The 20555-nt window shown below is 43.8% G+C and overlaps 1 protein-coding gene across 1 annotated transcript; it reads right to left on the minus strand.

The window, feature by feature from the left end:
- Positions 1-19907: 19907 nt before the first annotated feature.
- On the minus strand, positions 19908-20326 carry LOC117357915 (60S ribosomal protein L35a-like). The gene has a single exon (XM_033939172.1). It carries the CDS (start codon positions 20288-20290, stop codon positions 19958-19960), a length of 333 nt encoding a protein of 110 aa, XP_033795063.1. The 5' UTR covers positions 20291-20326; the 3' UTR covers positions 19908-19957.
- Positions 20327-20555: the final 229 nt, after the last annotated feature.

Genomic DNA, 20555 nt, shown 5'->3' on the forward strand with positions numbered 1-20555 from the left:
CTAAGTGTGCAGGCATGGACAAGGATACCAGCCTTAGAGAATGTAGATGTCCATACCAATATTTTTCACGTCAACTGTAGCATACTCCATCCAAATTCTACCCCTATGTGTACTCACTGGCAAAGTACACGTCATCATTTCATTACGGCTTCCTAAGATGTAACCACATATCCATTTGTAATTCAAGATGTTTGTACAAGTCTTGTGTATTTTATTCTGTGTATGTTATTTTTGTAATGCCGCCTAAGAATAGGCGGTTGATAAATTTTTTAAATAAATACATTTCAAACTGTGTACTTTTGCACAAATTGGTGACTTTTTTTTTAAATTCTTTATTCATTTTTAAACGTACAATAAGTGCATCAATATAATATAACAAATAGATCATAAATATATCACTTAATAGTCATCAAGAGTACACATAAAATGCTATTAACCCCCACCCTCCCCAACCCTTCCTATTATATAATCAAATACTGTACAATGTACAATATACATTAATAAAATAATAAAATTATCCCCCCTCCCCCCTCATAATTGAACCTGTAAATCAAGGGAAAAGAATCATTTAATCATTGCAATATTTTGTTAATGGCTCCCACACATCTTGAAATTTTCTAAAACACCCTCGCTGTATTGCAATATATCTTTCCATTTTATATATATGACATAGGGAATTCCACCCAAATTTATAGTTTAGTCTACTCCAGTTTTTCCAATTGTACGTAATTTGTTGAATGGCAACCCCGGTCATTATAAGTAATAATTTGTTATTATTTGAAGAAATTGGTGACATTTTTATTATATACACATACACATGTTTGTGGCCATAGCCCTGCATAGGCCCTTTTACCAATCAGTGGTAGAAAGTGTTCTTAGTGCCCTTATTCTCATATGCTAAGGTCATTTTTTTCTGATAGGGTAAAATAGTCAATTTTCAGAATTTTTCAATAATGGCCACGCATTAATATAGAGGTACAATAACATAATACGACACCTGCTAACTATCATTAAATCACACACAACCACTACTATTACTACTACTATTTATTATTTCTATAGCGCTGAAAGGCGTACACAGTGCTGTGCATTTTAATATACAATAGACAGTCCCTGCTCAGAAGAGCTTACAATCTAATTTAGACAGGACATTTCAGGGTTGGGGGAGGTTATAGTGGGTATAGGTATCTGACAGCAGTGAGGGGGTACATTGGTACATTAATGAGGGCTAAAAGCCAAATATCTGCTTGGAATAACAAACTTCTCTTTATAATGGCAGGGGTTGCCATACAACTTATTTTGAGGAACTGGAAAAACTGGGATTGATTAAATTATACTTTTTGATTGGAATATCTATGTCATACTTTTAAAATGGAATGTATGATGGCCATACAACAAGGACATTATAGGAAGTTTATGGATATTTGGGAGCCATTGACAAACTTCTGTATGTAGTGATTGTTGATTTTGCCCATTGATAATACATGTCCAGAGTGGTGGGAAGATATATTTTTTATTTGAGTGCAAATTGTTGGATATGTAGTGGGGGGGGGGGGATAAATGTATTTGTCATATAATATATTTTTGATTGATTTTAAGTACTGTTAAAGTATAAAATGACTGTATAATATATATGTTGCACTTATTTTTGGCTTTAAAATGAATAAAGATTTATATATATAAAAAAAGAACCACTAGTAACGTGGAACCCTGCAGAACTTCCATATGTAAAGGTTTAGGGGAAGAGAACAGGTTTCCAATTCAAGTTTATTTAAAATTTGAATTGATCGCAATATCGTGATCCAATGCGATTTACAAATATAAAAACAAAGTTTTAGTAAAAAATACAAAAAACAACAAACAAACCATACTTTAAGACTATAACAATACATAAAACAAGAGGGAAACAGGTTGAACTACAATATTTAGCAAAAAAGAGAACATATAGGGTTAGAACATTAGGATAGAGAATTGTTACCCATTAATTTTCTTTTAAAGGGATATTAGTTCACTGAGGAATATTTGAGTTTTATAGAATTCAAAAAACTCAATTGAAAGCATCCTTGAAGAGCCAGCTTTTTAAAAGACCTTTGAACTTATTAAGCAATTTTTCTTCCCTGATATATATCAGAAGTGAATTCCATGTTTGTGGTGCCGTAACGGAGAGAATCGTGTCCTTCCGCGTGTAAGTAAATCTTAAGGAAGGGACTGAAAGGAGAGATTTCTCCTCAGATCTTAAGGATCTAGTAGGAACATATGGAATCAGGAGTCTTTCTAAGAATCTGAGAGCTTTGTTCATTAATGTTTTATGTGTCCGTAGTGCTGATTTATAAGTGATTTTGTGGTTTATGGGTAACCAATAAGCTTTCTTTAAAAGGGGAGTAACATGATCAAATTTTTTCTTTTTGGTAATTATTTTTATTGCAGTGTTTTATATTATTTGTAACCTTTAATGTTCCTTTATTTGTAGTTCCTTTAATGTTATTCCTTTGTATAATGCGTTACAGTAATCTATTTTTGATATGACCAATGACCCCATTCGTCATAAAAGATGTAAACTAGCTCAAAACTATATCCAAACATTGGCAGTCTTTAAAGAAGTCTAACTATATCAAATGCAGTGGAAATACCTAGTAAAACCAGAAAATATCAAAAGCATTGATCCATGAAAAGGTCTCAGCACAACCAACCAACTTCCTAAATTTTGAGCGTTATATTGCCACTGTAGCTGAAAAATGTGTTATTTTGTTGTGCCAATTTGCAGAAACCAAATTCTCTGTTTTGACATTGTTTCAGATCATTGATCGAACCATATCCATGTCATTCTCGTCTTGGTTGGGCTGAGAACTTTTCAGCACTCCCTTGCAGTCTATCTAATGATGACAATAGAAGACAACAATGTTTCTGTACTATGTGCCTTGGGGAATCCACACTGAAAATGATCCAGTATTGCTGCTTTATCCAGATACTCAGTAAGTTTCAATAAGTTTGGTTAGAACCAGCAGGGAGGCTATCAGTCTTTAATTTGAAACCAACTCCAAAGATCAAGATTACCTTTCTAGGAACTGGAAATATAGCAACAATCTTCAATGAGTCCGAAATAGAGGTCTGCACAGGAGCGGGAATCCCGTGGGAATCCCCCTTAACCCACGGGACTCCCACAGGGACCCCCTTCTGGCCCATGGGACTCCCATGGGGGATCCCCTTCTAGCCAACGGGACTCCCACGGGGATGGAAGGCTTTGGAAGCAGGGTTCATCCATATAATATAATGGACATGTCAGCCTTAGTAAAAGAGGGGGTTTATAAGTTAATTACCTGAACAAAAAACAAAAAAAGGGTTCCACCAAAGAGATTCCATAAGGAAAACAGCAGCGCAAACACAAAAGAAACTGTGGAATTGATGATCGTCAGCAGTAATTGCTGCTTTTTATGGGGACGGGCGTGGATGGAGGTAATTCCTTGCGGGGATGGGTGGGGACGGAGAGGATCCTGGCGGGGATGGAGAGGATCCTGGTGGGGATGGGCGAGGACAGGTGGGATTTCTGTCCCCGTGCAACTCTCTAGTCAGAAACAATCCCAGAGGGAGGTGACTGATTAATCAAATTAGTAAGCAAAGGTCCAATAAGTCATTTGGAGAACAAATGAGCAGAATCCTGAGAAGAATCAGTTGGTTTCAGAGAATATAATATTTGGTTGACTTGAATACAGATTCAAAACTTGTCCAGGAGCGTGCATAGGAAGGTCTTCTCTAGATAGGTACAACCTTAATTGTCAAACACTAAAGCTAATAGTGAATGTAATCAAATAATTACCAAAGCCTTCCTGAGTAAAAGCATCCCCAATGTCCTTGGCAGTATTACCAGAAGTCCAATACTACACACTCACCAGATTTTACTAAATAAGAATCCTTATCATCCACATCTGTGGTCTTCCTCCACTTCTTTAATCAACTGAATCGCATAAACATATTTGCTATACATAAATGACTATGAACAACATTGACCTGTAAATCCAATAAATTGTCAATAACAAAGGCTTAGAATTCAATAGCCAAACTCCAGTTGTCCGTCCCCAGTCTAGCCCCATATGCCTTAGTCACGTGATAGTCCCTGTAATAATGAGCTCCCTGGAACTTCCGGGATCCGGGCCGGGATTTCCCATGGACCCTGGGAGCAACCCCGCCCTTCCCTGCCCCTCGCTCATATTCACCATAATGCTGCAGCTGCTGGTGCTCGGTGGCTTAGAAGGAGCCTCTCACCTTGCGACCATTATGAGTCTCTATGAAATGTTTATCAAACCTGGGGGCTAGGAGGGGCTCTTTATATTACTTTGCCCGTTAACGTCACTGAACAATACTCGTGAGGCTGTTGGCCCCACCCAGCCTGATGAGTTACCTCTGCCGCATCCTGTTGGCCCACAGTTTGGCCGCTTAGCTTTCTATTTGTCCCGTTCGGACTTTTCGCCGAAGCCAGAACCCTTTTCCTTATATGGAAGAATCTGCGGCGCGCTACTGCAGTGCGGTTCCGCGTGGGTGGGACTTGTCCCCCAGCTTAATGAATGGAGGGTCACAGCTGATAGCTGGAATATGCTGCTGCTTTGGGGAGTCAAGGTGATCAGCGGTCTCAAGAATTCCACTAACGGCCCCTTAAACGCTCTGTGATGAACTCGGGCTGTGATCATGTTTTGTTGAATAGTGTCTGTCTTTCACAGACCACAGAGGACCATCTTATATAATTTCTCACAGTTGTAATTATGATGAAATTTTTACATAAAACATTTTGTAATGGTGATAAAATTGAAGATCATAAATTTTGGGAGGTTAAGGAAGGAAGGCGTAAAGGAATCAACTCAACTGGGCAGAGAATTGCTGCTTATCTACTGCATTAAGGGCTCCTTTTACGAAGCCGTGTTAGCGGTGTAACACACGTAATAGCGCGCGCTAATTTGCCAGCTGCGCTAGCCGCTACCGCCTCCTCTTGAGCGGGTGGTAGTTTTTCGGCTAGCACGGGGGTTAGCACGTGCTAAAAAGGTGCGTGCGATAAAGCGAGCCCTATATGTATTACAAACTTGAGATTGGCTGCTATTGTTTCCCATGGACTTGCTTGAACCTGAACAGCTCAAGGAATCACAGACTCAACTTTTTAACTATTATGTTCCTTGTAGAGGTCTCATTCTTTTTACAGCTTTCACTTTAGACCAGTGGTCTCAAACACGCGGCCCGGGGGCCACATGCGGGCCCGCCAGGTACTATTTTGAGGCCCTCGGTATGTTTATCATAATCACAAACGTAAAATAAAGCAGTTTCTTGACCATATGTCTCTTAAGCTATAAATTACAATATTATTATTAAAACTTAGCCAAAAGGAAAGATTTATAAACTATAAAGAGTTTTATGTCATGCAAAATTGTCATTTCTTTAATAAGACATTAACTATTTTTTCTGAGGCCCTACAAGTACCTAGAAACCCAAAATGTGGCCTTGCAAAGGGTTTGAGTTTGAGACCACTGCTTTAGAGTCATTGTAATGGGCTGGCAAGCCAATGACCATAGTAGCATACTAGCTGATGCCCCGGCGTTGCACGGGTATTTAATTATAGCAATAACACTGTAAATGGATTCAAATAAAGATACTTTATAGTGGTGAATGAAATTATTTTTTTACAGCTTTATAAAAAGTACAATATTCAAATTATAATGTGAAATATTTGACAAAATGAATACAATACAACTAACACAAAACTTGATTATAAACAACATTTTTAGTTTCAACTCCAGGAGCAAGAACATATAAATTCTTGGGTGAACCTACCCTTGAGCAAGCAACATAGAGTTGACCATGGGAAAAACAGGGGGATCTTAAATCCACTCCACAGTATGTAATAGTCTCTCCCTGTGATTTGTTGATTGTGATAGAGAATGCAAGTCTCACTGGAATTTGCAAGCTCTTAAACTGAAAAGGAAGATGTGTTGCAAGTTTCGTTCAAATCGGGCAAGCCGTTTTTGCGTTGGCAGCTTTTTACAATTTTTCCATTGACATGAATGGGTGAAATCTGATTTTCTGTTTGTAGCTCCGCCCACGTGTGCAGGTGGGCCGCGAGACCCCCAGAACATATCACCCCAGGTAGTGAGGGATCTGCATACCAAGTTTAGTTCAAATCGGGCAAGCCGTTTTTGCGTTGGCAGATTTTTACATTTTTGCCATTGACATGAATGGGTGAAATCTGATTTTCTGTTTATAGTTCCGCCCACGTGTGCAGGAGGGCCGCGAGACCCCCAGAACATATCACCCCAGGTAGTGAGGGATCTGCATACCAAGTTTCGTTCAAATCGGGCAAGCCGTTTTTTCGTTGGCAGCTTTTTACATTTTTGCCATTGACATGAATGGGTGAAATCTGATTTTCAGGTTGTAGCTCCGCCCATGTGTGCAGGTGGGCCACGAGACCCCCAGAACATATCACCCCAGGTAGTGAGGGATCTGCATACCAAGTTTCGTTCAAATCGGGCAAGCCGTTTTTGCATTGGCAGCTTTTTACATTTTTTCCATTGACATGAATGGGTGAAATCTGATTTTATGTTTGTAGCTCCACCCACGTGTGCAGGTGGGCCGCGAGACCCCCAGAACATATCACCCCAGGTAGTGAGGGATCTGCATACCAAGTTTCGTTCAAATCGGTCAAGCCGTTTTTGAATTACTGTGAGAATGGCAGCTTTTTACATTTTTTCCATTGACATGAATGGGTGAAATCTGATTTTCTGTTTGTAGCTCTGCCCACATGTGCAGGTGGGCCACGAGACCCCCAGAACATATCATCCCAGGTAGTGAGGGATCTGCATACCAAGTTCGTTCAAATCGGTCAAGCCGTTTTTGCGTGATCGCAGCACATACACACACACATACATACATTTACACATACATACCTCCGATTTTATATATATAGATGTTAAGATTTGTTGTCCAGCTGTGGTACCCAAGGATATGACTTGAATGTTACCACTTTATATTTTAGAATATAAGTCCTGAGAGGAAGGTGTGGAAAATTTCCTTCATTATGGGAGAGAGGGGAAGGGGTAAAACGCGGACCTGACGGACCTCGCGGATCTAAACCCGCACGTCCTTAAAAATCTGAGGTCCGTGCCGTTTGGAGTTAGTTTCTGGCTCTGACAGACCTCGGTGACAATTTAGCGCTGACGGATCCGTCTCGGCATAGGGAGGGAAATGTATTAGGATCCGTCAACGCTAAAATGTCACCGAGGTCTGTCGGAGCCAGAGACTAGTGCTGGAGCGGCTCTAAAACGAATCCTTTAAACTGGTTTCCTGCAGCCCCAGTAAATCGGCTCTGACAGACCTCGATGACATTGTAGCGCTGACGGATCCTAATACTTTTCCCTCCCTATGCTGAGACGGATCCGTCAGCGCTAAATTGTCACCGAGGTCTGTCAGAGCCAGAAACTTAAATACAAGCGGCACGGACCTCAGATTTTTAAGGACGTGCGGGTTTAGATCCGCGAGGTCCGTCAGGTTCGCGTTTTACCCCTTCCGGGGAAAGAGTTTGCACTTCTTTAGAAATGGAACTCAAGAGATTATGTCCCAAGCAAGTGAGTTTTGAGAACCACCTAGTTTCTTAGGTTTTGCTTCAGAATTGATCACGTCCTTACACTAATTTCTGCTCACACCTGACAAAATGTATTTTTCTAGTTTCCTTGGTGAATTGTTCCAGGACTCATTAACACAAAGGTGATCTTCCTTTATCTCTCAAATTGTCTTGCCATTAAATGGAAGAACAGGAGAAACAAACAAAACTGCAGACTGTGTACAAGATGCAGGCAAAAATGTATTGTACCAAAATTAAAATGCAAATAAGTAAAACAAAACCCTTTTAATCAAGGGACCCGACACAGTCCGTGTTTCGGACAAACCTTCGTCAGGGGTCCATGGTGAAAAAGGTTGGGACATACCATTAAAAAATGAAGTGACAAAGTGCCTGTATATTGTGTTTGCCGAGGATCGCTGCAAAAACTAAAGCGTCTCAAGGAAGCAGTAAAAAGAGGCCATTAAATGAACAGTTTTAACATTACAGTCATTTCCCTTTGATAGACCTTCTGCAAAGTATCCTCAAGGTCCTATTGTCCTTAAAAAGGGCACGTAGTAATAGTGGTCCCCTTTTCAGTTACAGTAGGTCGTTTCAGTCCTGCAGAAACGCACTATGACAACACATGAGCATTTTTTTCACCAGGTCTGAGGTTGTATACAAGGGTTCAAAGAGAGGATGTCATGCTGGTTTTTGAGATCTAACTTAGTTTCTCACCTTTTGCAAACTGATGGAATCCCCTGCGAGCTTCAAAAGAAGGCAGGAGGTTACAGACATGCACATGTCTGAACCAAACCTAAAGTGAAAGTAGAGAATGACACGGGGACAAATTTATCCCTGTCCCTGCAGGAAACATAGAAACATAGAAATAGACGGCAGATAAGGGCCACGGCCCATCAAGTCTGCCCACTCCAGTGACCCTCCCTATCTATCTTTGCGGATAGATCCCACATGTCTATCCCATCTGGCCTTAGAATCCGGCACACTGCTGGCCTCAATAACCTGAAGTGGAAGACTATTCCAGCGATCAACCACCCTTTCAGTGAAGAAGAACTTCCTAGTGTCACTGTGCAGTTTCCCGCCCCTGATTTTCCACGAATGCCCCCTTGTTGCCGCTGGACCCTTGAAGAAGAAGTCTTCTTCCACCTTGATGCGGCCCGTGAGATATTTGAATGTCTCGATCATATCTCCCCTCTCTCGACGTTCCTCGAGCGAGTAGAGCTGCAATTTCCCCAACCGCTCCTCGTACGGGAGCTCCTTGAGTCCCGAGACCATCCTGGTGGCCATTCTCTGGACCGATTCTAGTCTCAGCACATCCTTGCGGTAATGCGGCCTCCAGAATTGCACACAGTACTCCAGGTGCGGTCTCACCATGGATCTATACAGTGGCATAATGACTTCAGGTTTACGGCTGACGAAACTCCTGCGTATGCAACCTATGATTTGCTTTGCTTTGGATGAAGCTTGCTCCACTTGGTTTGCAGACTTCATATCTTCCCTGACAATCACCCCTAAGTCTCTTTCTGCTTCAGTTCTTGTCAGGATCTCGCCATTTAGGGTGTAAATCTTGATACCAATAATTGAAAGTTACATGTTTAAATGCTGGATTCTGTCTGAAGCTGGCACACATAAATGGCAAAGCCCACAACTGCAAGGTGCAAAATATTCTTGTAAGTAACTTTTATCTTCTTCTGGGACACTTGTATGTTTTTATTACACAGAAACATAAGATGACCCATAGGCGTGATTCGTTTGCCGGTGTTCCGTCAGCATGCAGTTTTTGAACACTTTTAATTACACTGTTTCGTATTCAGACGCTTGTATGAGTAGTATCATAGAAACATAGAAGATGACGGCATGAAATCATCAGAGACGCGGCAGAAGAAATCAGAGCATGGGAAGGCCGCGAAGCAGCGTCTTTAGTGTGATGCGGCCGCTGCTGGAGCCGGGAGGTTTGACGGTTGTCTCACGGTGGGAGGGTCAGTGGAGTCGGCTGTACAGCGGCGATAGTGGTGGGGGGGAGAGGGTTTTGCTGCACAGGGGAATGGCTGGCAGGCAGGTTGGCTTTGGAGGGTGCGGGAGGGACAAAGTATGGAAGGCAGTGAGGGGGAGCAGGGAAGAGGTGCTGCTGGATAGGGGGAGCAGGGAAGAGGTGCTGCTGGTGGGGGAGAGTTTTACCGCACAGGGGGATGGCAGGCAAGCTGCCTTTGGAGGGTGGGGGTGAGACAAAGTCTGGAAGACAGTGAGGGGGAGCAGGGAAGAGGTGCTGCTGGACCAGGGGAGCAGGGAAGAGGTGCTGCTGGGCCAGGGGAGCAGGGAAGAGGTGCTGCTGGGCCAGGGGAGCAAGGAAAAGGGGCATGGGAGCAGGGAAGAGGGGCAGGGGGAGTAAGGAAGAGGTGCTGCTGGACAAGGGGAGCAGGGAAGAGGGACCAGGGGAGCAGGGAAGAGGTGCTGCTACACCGGGGAAGCAGGGAAGAGGGACAGGGGAAGCACAGAAGAGGTGCTGCGGCACAGAGAAGTGGGTTGGGGGAGGGAAATGCTGCTGCACAGGAAAATGGAGGGGGAGTGTATGCTTCTGCTACTACTGCACAGGGAAGTGGAATGGGGAGGGAAATGCTGTTGGTGAGAAAAGGGGGCTGGGGCTGAAAGGGAAAAGACGGGAGAAAGGGGCTGGGGGGGGTAAAAATAGGTTTGGAGCTGGAGCTGGGGCTGAAAATAGGGGACATGTGAGGGAAGGAGGCTTTACTAGCACCCGTTAATGTAACGGGCTTAAACACTAGTTAGTCCATAAATTGAACCTAATTTCCTCCAGAATCTTTTTCAATTTCTTGTTCTTTATCTGAAAGAAAAGATTCTGAGGAGGATCATTTAAAAAAAAAAAAAGTCTGTTTATTATAGGTCATACAATGACATGGAACATGAAGGAAAAAAGCTGCATCGTTTATGTTGGATTTTATATATTTTTTCCTGTAAACTTAGCAGTAAGTGGGGTATAAATAAATAACACAAAATATTGATCCCTCTTACATTGTTTTGAGGAACTTAGGACCATTCTTCCATATCCCTGTCACCAGCCTAAGTGAAGATGTCTCAATGTGTCCTCCTTTTTCTGGAGCCTTATGGTAACCCTAACTTTACCCTTCCTCAGACCTGGTATTAAATCTCCAACATTAGGAAACCCCATGCTCAGCCTCTAGGTCTTTTGCACATTTCTTCATATGGATTTGGACAATTTCCTAAAAGAGAAGTCCATAGGCCATTATTGAGATGGCTTGGGGAAATCCACTACTTATTCATAGGATAAGCAGCGTAAAATCTGTTTTACTAATTGGGATCTAACTTGGTACTTGGGACCTGGGGTGGCCACTGTTGGAAACAGGATACTGGGCTTGATGGACCTTCGGTCTGTCCCAGTAGGGCAATTCTTATGTTCTTTTTGGAAGAAATTAAGAGGCCCTTTTAATAAAGCTTAGCATGTGCTAAATGGTAAGAACCCATAGCCATGAAATGAGCTTCTTAGTGTCCATAGGCTACTGCCCAGAATGGCAAGTCTTATGTTTTTAATATTTAAAACCTTCATCGGCATGGCTTTCAAATGAGCCGTGCACTAATGTCAGTGCAAGTAATCATGCAAAACTCCTTTTAGCGTTGGGTAGTCACAGCAGCGCTAAACTGTACGCGAAGCTATGGCGTTGGTCCCCTGGTAACCCAAGGCCCCAGAAAGTCCTGGTTGTTTTTGTTGTGCTGCACCATCATTCTGGTACCAGCAGATGGCGTCCAAGTTAAGTCTTTCTCTGGCACTCCGACCAGGGTGAAGGCTACTGCTGTGTGCTAAATATGCCACCGAAAGCCAGGAGCTAGCAGATGATGCAAAGTGACCAGTTCCGGTCTCCATTTCATCTTAAGGTCACATAGCTCACTGTGTTTTCCATGCTTAAGACTCGTATTAAAAAAAACAATTGTGTTTTTGTTTTAAAGCATTCCCATTACAGCACAATAATCTGCTGCCTTCAAGTTAATGGAGTGCCCAGGAAGGAAATAGTAACCAGGTACTGTTGCCCCTCCCCACGGAAAGAGGAGGGAACTTACCCCTTTCCCTTGCTAATGAAGTTGTAGTCACTTGCTACTGGACATAGAGGGCCAGGGGTGAAGGTCATAGGTGGAACCTTGGTCTGCATGCGAGTGATTAAAGAGAGCAAGTCATGTGGCTCCGCCTCTTCTTATGTTCCTGCTGCCCATTGTCCTAGACCTACTGTTAGGATTACCGGATGTCCAGGAAAACTCAAACACACCCTCATTTTAGAGGATTGTCCGGGTTTTGGAAAACTCCAAGCTCGGGGCTGCATCTGGAGGTCCTCTGCACAAGTGTGGACAGCGCTGTGATGACATCATCATGCCAACATCTACACATGTGCAAAGGTCCTGAGGTCAGGAAACGACATGAGGTTTGTGTGATCAGAACGGGGTGTGACTGGGGCAGAATGGGGTGGGGCCAGGTGTCCTCTTTTTATAAAGAGGAAATCTGGTAAGTAGGTAAAGGGTCATGGATCTGACATGAGCTAGACAGTACTCCCCTGATATTCGTGGGCATTCCATTACAGGAACCCCTGTGAATCTTGGAAAAACCGTGAATACGGTTTTTCATGGGGGAGACTGGAGAAGGCAGCTGGAGAGGTAGGAGAGAGCAACCGGAGCGCCGGCGAGTGAAGGAAATCACTCGCTGTATGCTCCGACCGCCTCTTCCTGCACTAAAGTCGGGCCTTACCAATCAGGAGCTGCTTTGACTCGCAGTGATTTCCTTCACTCGCCGGCGCTCCGGCTGCTCTCTCCTGCCTCTCAGCTGTCCTCTCCTGGTTGGTGGCTCGCAGTTGGAAAATACCGTGAATGACTGGGGGAACACTGTACTGCCTTCCTGTGGTACACCAAAGCACTTTGCATTTTATTATATGCAGCTACTTTCTCTGTAGTGGGCTCACAATTTAAGTTTTTGTACCTGGGACAGAGGAGGGTTAGGTGACTTGGTCAGAGTCACAAAGAGCTGCAGTCGGAATTGAACCCAGTCCCCTCCCCCCCTAATTCTTAGCCCTCCACTACATCCTCGGGGCTTTCACCATGTTCTCTCCCTGGCTTGGGCTTCCCCTGTGTTCCTTCTGCTGGTTTCAGTCCCATAAGCCCTGCACAGCTTGCTGCTGGTAAATAACAGTGACAAAGGGGAATTTAAGTGCAAACACTTCCTCCAGGCATACGGCTGGTGTGTTTGTGTCTAAATACCAGAGATTCATGCATAGCATAGTATTCTGTAAGTTACATGCAAAAGAGTGAGTCCTACCCAATCTACCCAGACTCCGCCCATGCATACATTTACAGAACCTGCAGGAAAGTAGAGGTCTGTTTGAGACATTTAAATTGAAAGGAAGCTCTGGATCAAGGGGTATAGTGAAAGGAAAAGAGGATAGACTGAGCAGTACTCAAAGAAAATATTTCTTTATGGAAAGAGGGATGCATGGATGCATGGAATGGCTTATGTGTGGAGGTGGTAGACACAGGATGGTATCTGAATTTAACAAAGCATGGGGTAAACACAGAAGATCCTTCAGCTGAAAACTTAGGATTTGTAGGCTTCTAAATTTGGCTGAAAATAGGCACCCACCTGAGGTTTCTAAATTTACGAACAGCTTTTTCAATATGTGCCTCTAACATGTTAAATTTGCTCCATTGTCCTTTCCATTAGCAGTGACTTCATTAATTTACTTACACAAAGGTAACTGACCTGTAATCTTAGGCACTGGAATGGGGGAGGCGGGTGACCATAGGGTCTCCCCATATTTGGGGGTCAGTCAGAAGAGTCAGTTCTCAACTCTCAACTCCAATCAGCCCGCACTGAGCATGTGCGAGTGCCTTTCCGCCCTACATACACACAAGGTCCCTCAGTTTCTTAGTTTCCACGGAGTTAAGAAGACGCATTTCAACGGCTGTTGAAAACTTTTTTGCCTTCCTGCTCTCACATCGGTGACTTTTTAGTCATTTTCGAGTTACTTCGGTAAAAATTTTGTTTTTTTAAAAAAAATCTTTATTTATTTCCCTTGCGGGTTTTTGGCCCAGTGGGGCCTGTTATACCACCTTGGCCTCCGAGTTTGATTTTGCTGAGGCGGTCCTCCCACTGATGTCCTGCCTGCAGACAGGATTCAAGAAGTGCGGTCACTGTGCTCGGTCCATCTCTGTGACTGACCCACATCACTGGTGTCTCCAGTGTCTAAGGCCCGAGCACCGTCCAGAAACCTGTACTCGTTCATCACTTCAAAAAAGGGCTTTGAAAAACTGCATTTTTCAACAATACTTGTTCGGTGTCGCTATGGAGAGGGAGCCAATATTACTACTGACAGCAATGGCACCGACCACGGCAATGCCACACTCTTCGACACTGGCAGAAACATCTCCGGTGTCGCAACATCCAGTGGGTTAGCTGGCTAAGAAGCCTTCCCATACCCCTTCTGGGACTCAGGTCAATGTGGCAATGAGTCGAGTCATGGTGACATTGGCCTCCTCATCACCGGACCGGAGCGCTGCACCAGTAGTACCGGCAAAAAAGCCTGCAGTACCAGTACTCTCCCTCAAGTAAAAGATTGACAATTTGCTTCGGGAGGAATTGGGTGAGCATTTTCAAATGTTAGTGCCAACTCAAATTATGTCCACATCAACACCAGCTATCCAGGCCATGTCGACACTGACTTTCCAGGCAGTTCAGTCTGAGCAAAGGACGACACCGATCACACCTCAATATGATGCTCCACTGGTGTGCAGACCATCGACACGGGAGTCGATCAATCAATCTACAAGGCACCAGTCGTCCTTGACTCAAACATCGAGAAAAGTTACCCCAGTGCAGTACCGGAAGCACTCTCATAAGACCAAACATCTCGAGGCTTCGACACCGTCTTTATTCCATACAGGGTTCATATTTATTTGGAGACTCGGAACAGGAACCACTCTCTACTGCAGATGAAGACTCTTCTGATTCAGACTCACCACAGCGATCGCCTCAAAGACCACCTGCTTTTTCTGAGCGGTCCTCTTTTTCTAAATTTCTCCATCAGATGTCTGTGGATCTTTCCATCTCGCTTCAATGGTGGATGATCTCCAATCTATCTAAAGGTCTCCTTTTTCACTTACCCCTCCCCCCATCTCCTTATGCTTGGGGGGCGCACCTGGACAGCCTTCAAACACAAGGTCATTAGTCTTCCAGGGAGCGGAAATTTCACATCAATTTCCTCAAGCTTCAAGTGATATTTTATGCTCTCAAAGCTTCAAACACAAGGTCATTAGTCTTCCAGGGAGCGGAAATTTCATATCAATTTCCTCAAGCTTCAAGTGATATTTTATGCTCTCAAAGCTTTCCAGCACCTATTGAGTCCTCAAGTCCTTCTCCTTCGCACAGACAATCAAGTAGCTATGTAATACATGAACAAGCAAGGAGACATGGGCTCTCTTCTGTTATGTCAGGAAGCTCAGAAAATCTGGCTTTGGGCAACGGCTCACAGCATTTTCTTAAAAGCTGTCTACATTCAAAGGGAGAAGAATTCCCTGGAAGACAACCTCAGCAGAATTCTTCAGCCTCACGAATAGACTCTCAACTCTGCAACTCTCCATCTCATCTTTGCTCAATGGGGCACTCCTCAGGTGGACTTATTTGCAACCCATCACAATCACAAGTTGCCCCAGTTTTGCTTCAGACTATACTTTCCTCACCGTCTGGAAGCCGATGCATTTCTCCTGGATTGGACGGGCCTGTTTCTATATGCATTCCCTCCAACTCCTCTCCTGTTAAAGACTCTGTTCAAACTCAAACGAGAGTCAGCCACCATGATTCTCATTGCTCCTCGGTGGCCCAGGCAGCATTGGTTCTCCCTTTTACTTCAGCTCAGCACCAGAAAGCCAATTCCTCTACCAATCTTTCCTACTCTGCTTACTCGGAAACAAGGATCGCTTCTACATCCCAACCTGCATTCGTTACACCTGACAACTTGGTTTCTCTTGGGCTAAATCCATATGAATTACAATTACATCTCTCTCAGCCTGTCCGCAATATTATTGGCGTCTCCAGGAAGCCAGCCACTCAGCAAGGGTTATCAACAAAAGTAGACTCGATTTTCTCCCAGGTGTCTCCATCATCATGATCCAACTTCCTTGTCAGTGGAATTGTTGGATTATCTACTTCATCTGTCTAACTCTGGACTCAAATCTACATCTATCGGAGTCCATCTCAGTGCTATTACAGCTTTTCATATGCCAGTTGAGGGAAAATCTCTTCTCATCCTTTGGTCTCCAGATTCATGAAAGGACTTTTCAATGTGAAACCAGCTCTTAAACCTCCTCCTGTAGTCTGGGACCTTAATGTAGTTCTTTCCAGTTTAATGAGGCCACCATGTAAACCAATGACCATGGCTCATTTCAAGTTTCTTACCTGGAAAGTTGTCTTTCTTATCTCACTCACTTCTGCCAGGAGGGTCAGTGAGTTACAAGCATTGGTGGCAGATCCACCCTTCACAGTTTTTCACCATGATTCTGCACACACATCCAAAGTTTCTACCAAAAGTTGTTATGGAGTTTCATTTCAATAAGTCAATTGTTCTCCCAGTTTTTTTCCCTAAGCCTCATTCTCATGCAGGAGAAAGGACATTACACACTCTAGACTGTAAACGTGCTTTGGCCTATTACATCGACAGGACAAAGCCACATAGAACATCTACCCAACTTTTCGTCTCATTTGATCCTAATAAGTTGGGGCATCCTGTTTCCAAGAGAACGATTTCCAACTGGGTAGCTGCCTATAACTCATTCTGCTTTGCTCAGACTGGACTGCACCTGGAGAGTCGTGCCACAGCTCACAAAGTCCGACTATGGCAGCTTCTGTAGCTTTCCTTAAATTTACTCCTTCAGAAAATCTGTAAAGCTGCCACCTGGTCCTCAGTTCATAAATTCATCTCGCATTATTGTCTGGAGTCTTTCTCCAAATGGGATGGGCACTTCGGCCAGTCTGTATTACAAAATTTATTTTCCTAAAGGCCAACACTTTCACCGTCCCATTTTGGTTAGCTTGGAGGTCACCCATGTGTAAGAATATGCTGCCTGCTTGTCCTGGGATAAAGCACAGTTACTTACCGTAACAGGTGTTATCCAGAGACAGCAAGCAGATATTCCCTGGTTGGCTTCTTAGCTGACTTGTCATAACTAAGTCGGGCGGGAAGGCACTCATGCATGCGTGGTGCAGGCTGATCGCGAACTTTCTAAAACTTAAAGTTGCAATTCACTTTTCAAGTATCCGTACCATGGCTCCATCAGTGATGTCACCCATGTGTGAGAATATCTGCGTGAGAATAAGGCTTTTAACCACTCAAGAGTCATTTTTTGCTGGTTAAATAGCTTTGAATATTGACCCAATAGAAAAGTTAGCACAATTATTAGAAAATAATAAAAAAGGAACAAGAAAATCCCATCTTCCCTACATATAACCTCAGCCTATAATAAAAGGAAAAACAAAAGGAGTAATGGAAGAAGAAATTTTTTTAAAAAGAAAATACAATAAACAGTTGGATGAGTGGGAGAGCGAGGACAGGGGAGATGCTGGATGTGGGAGGAGAAAGAAGGGTTGACGCTGGGTGTGGGTGGGGGGAAGAAAGGGGACAAATGCTAGATGAAGAGAGAGGACATGCTGAATGAGAGGGAGAGGGGTAGATGCTGAATGAAAGAAAGGAGGCAAATGCTGGATGGGGGGTGCTGGAAGAGAGGGGACAAACAATGGACGGAAGGGGGATAGAGGAGGAAGGCACTGGATTAATGGGAGAGAAAGAGAGAGGGGCAGATGCTGGGTGAATGGGGAGAAAGAGGAGAGGAATAAGACACTGAATGGAAATGGAAGAGAGAGGAGGGGCAGACGCTGGATGGAAGTGGAAGAGAGAGTCAAATGTTGGATGGGGGAAGAAAGAGGATAGAGTTGGTGAGAGACTGGGAAATAAGAGGACATGAAATAGGAGAGCTAGAAAGAGAGAAAGAGAAAGAGATGGCAAACTGTAGGTAGACATAGTAAGAAAAAAGAAATTATAAACTGTATAGTAGGAAAGAATTAAATCTGGACAGAGACAGAAAAATAAATTGAAGAAAGCTGAGTGAAAAAGGAAAAGAAAAATGACAAATTGACAGGAAATCTTGGCAAGAGAGTTAAGAAGAAAACAAGGAAACCAGAAGGCAGAGACTGGGATCAACGCAATTAGAAAACATAAATGGGCAAACAACAAAGATAGAAAAAATTATTTTTAGTTTAGAATAAAGTAGTGTGCTATCTGTGTTAATAAACATGAAAAAATAATGAAAATGGAAATAAAATGATATCTCTATATATTTTAAAGGTACATGGGGGAGGCTGGAAGGAGGTAAATGTTTTAACAGTCAGCCGGGACTGAAAGTGGGAGGGATCCCTCCTGTCCCGGCCCATCACTGGACCACCAGGTCTTATAGCAGGCCTGGTGTAGGCCTGCAAGGCATCAGGAGGGAAGGAAGGAGAGGGGACAGGGTATATGGCAGGGAGGGAGGGGGACAGGGTGAAGAGCATGGTATGGAGGGAGGAGGTCAGGGTGCAGAACCTGGCAGGGAGGGAGGGGGCTGGTTGCAGAATCTGGCAGGGCAGGGCACTTGAATATTAACCCCCTGGTTTATATTCTAGTTAAACTTTTTCCTCGGTTTATATTCTGGTCAGTTTATATTCATGTATCTACAATAAATTTAAAAACTGACATCTTGCAATCATTACATTATAAGTTAACAACAAAATGTGGATAATATGATTATACCATTTTATTGGACTAAATACATTTTTCAATTAGGTTTCAGAGGCCAATAGAAAACAGCGAATAACATATGAAAAAGTTATTTGCGGTTTTTCCTGTATTTGCAGTTCTGTTAATCCCATATCACAGCGAATATGGAGGGAGAAGTGTATATAGATAGATAGATAGATAGATAAATGGGGCGCTACATCAAGTGTAAATGACAAAAATACAGTAAAAAAATTTCTAAAACCATAAAATGTTTAGAACTTGTCAAACAGAAAGGGATTTCAGCCCAATACAACCTAGGAATATAAATTGTGTTCTGATTTTTTTAGGCATCTATTTGATCATAGTTCTAAGTGAGGATATAACCCCACCTACCTCCTCACGAGAGTTCTGAAGTGACCTTCCCTTTTGGTTGCCTCGTTGAGAAGGGCAGGGGGGAGGGGGTACACCATCTCATCTTTTGTCTCACACAGCAGATTGCCTTGAGACAGCTGGGCAAGGCTAAATGTTTGCTTGCACCAGCTTTGATTGCCTTAAGTTCTAAGGAAGAAGAGGTTGGGGGGGGGGGGCAATCAATAAATTAAATAAATAAATAAGATTTTTATTCTTGTTCTACAAGAATAGCATAGAGAGAGAAACAGATAGAAAGAGGGTTTGTAATTGTGACCTGGAGACAGTAAAAATGAGGCAGAGGCATAAAAGATACATAAAAAATGACAGTAGCTAAAGACATACGATCCATGAAGTCTGTCCATCCATTCCAGCTGCTAAACTCCACAATCCCTTCCTCTTGCTTGTCTCATGCTTTCCTGGATTCAGATGCAGTCCTTGTCTCCATCACTTTCTGCACAGAAATATTTCCTCTTGAGTCAGTCCCCTTTACCTTCATCCTCTGACTCCTCACACTAGTAAAGATCGCATTCCTATAAACCAGGGGTCTCAAAGTCCCTCCTTGAGGGCCGCAATCCAGTCGGGTTTTCTGGATTTCTCCAATGATTATGCATGAGATCTATGTGCATGCACTGCTTTCAATGCATATTCATTGGGGAAATCCTGAAAACCCAACTGGATTGCGGCCCTCAAGGAGGAACTTTGAGATCCCTGCTATAAACAGATCCTTAGGGCTAGATTCACTAAGGGCACGGATCGGATCCGTGAGCGATCCGATCCGTGTCCGGGGGGGCTGATTCACCAATCACCCTCATGGAAATGAGGGCGATCAGAATCACGCCCCCAACCAACTGCACGGATCGCTCTCAAGCGACGCATGCGCAGACTATCTGTAGACGGTCTCCACATGCGCTGGCCCTCCGTGGCAGGCAGAGCTGCAAAGACCCACTGGAGCTTGTCCCTGCAACTGACAATGCTAAACCCCGCATCCCTCTTCAGTTTGGCTGGGTTAATTGTGGTGCAATGGCCGTGGGTTTTCTTCAGTGCAGTATTTTTCTCATTAACAAGAAAACAGACCAATGCGATCCTACGGGTTGTTTGGTTTTTGTTTTTTACTGGAACTTTTACTTTTATTTTCAGCAATGAGTTAGATCCTTGATGGGTACAGCATCACACGGATTCTGTGGCCAATTGCCTTGGCAGGCAGATTGCTTCGGAATTTGGCCCGTACCATACCACTGTTGCCATGGGAACGGGTTATCTTTCCCCAGATCACACGTGTTCTGTTGGGTTTGCCACCAGGAGTTACGGTGTTATTCTTAGCCTTGTACACATAGGCACATCTCTTGCCCAGGTAGAAGTCTGTTTCATTACGGGCATAGACTCCTTCAATTTTCAGCAAAGCAGTATGCTCCCACTGGTTCTGGAGTCCACGCTTGTAGCCAGCAAAAATGGCCTTGGACCAGAGCCTTCCAGACATTTTGCTATGCTACTGTCTGATGCAGATGAGCCCGCCCCGAAGTATTTTTTATAGCAAGCCCATGGTTTTAACCCGCTTTAAACCCGTGGGTTAAAACCGCGGGCTCGAACTGCGGGGAGGGGGGGGGGGGGAAGGCCGGGGCAGAAGCAGGGCGGCGAGTCGGAGCAAGAGACTCGGGGCAGAAGCAGGGCAGCGATCATGGCTGAGAGCAGGAGAACAGGAAAGTCGGGGCAGAGAGCAAAAAAGTCAGGGCAGAGAACAGGAG

The sequence above is a fragment of the Geotrypetes seraphini genome, chromosome 3 (assembly GCF_902459505.1).
Source record: "Geotrypetes seraphini chromosome 3, aGeoSer1.1, whole genome shotgun sequence".
Lineage (NCBI taxonomy): Eukaryota > Metazoa > Chordata > Amphibia > Gymnophiona > Dermophiidae > Geotrypetes > Geotrypetes seraphini.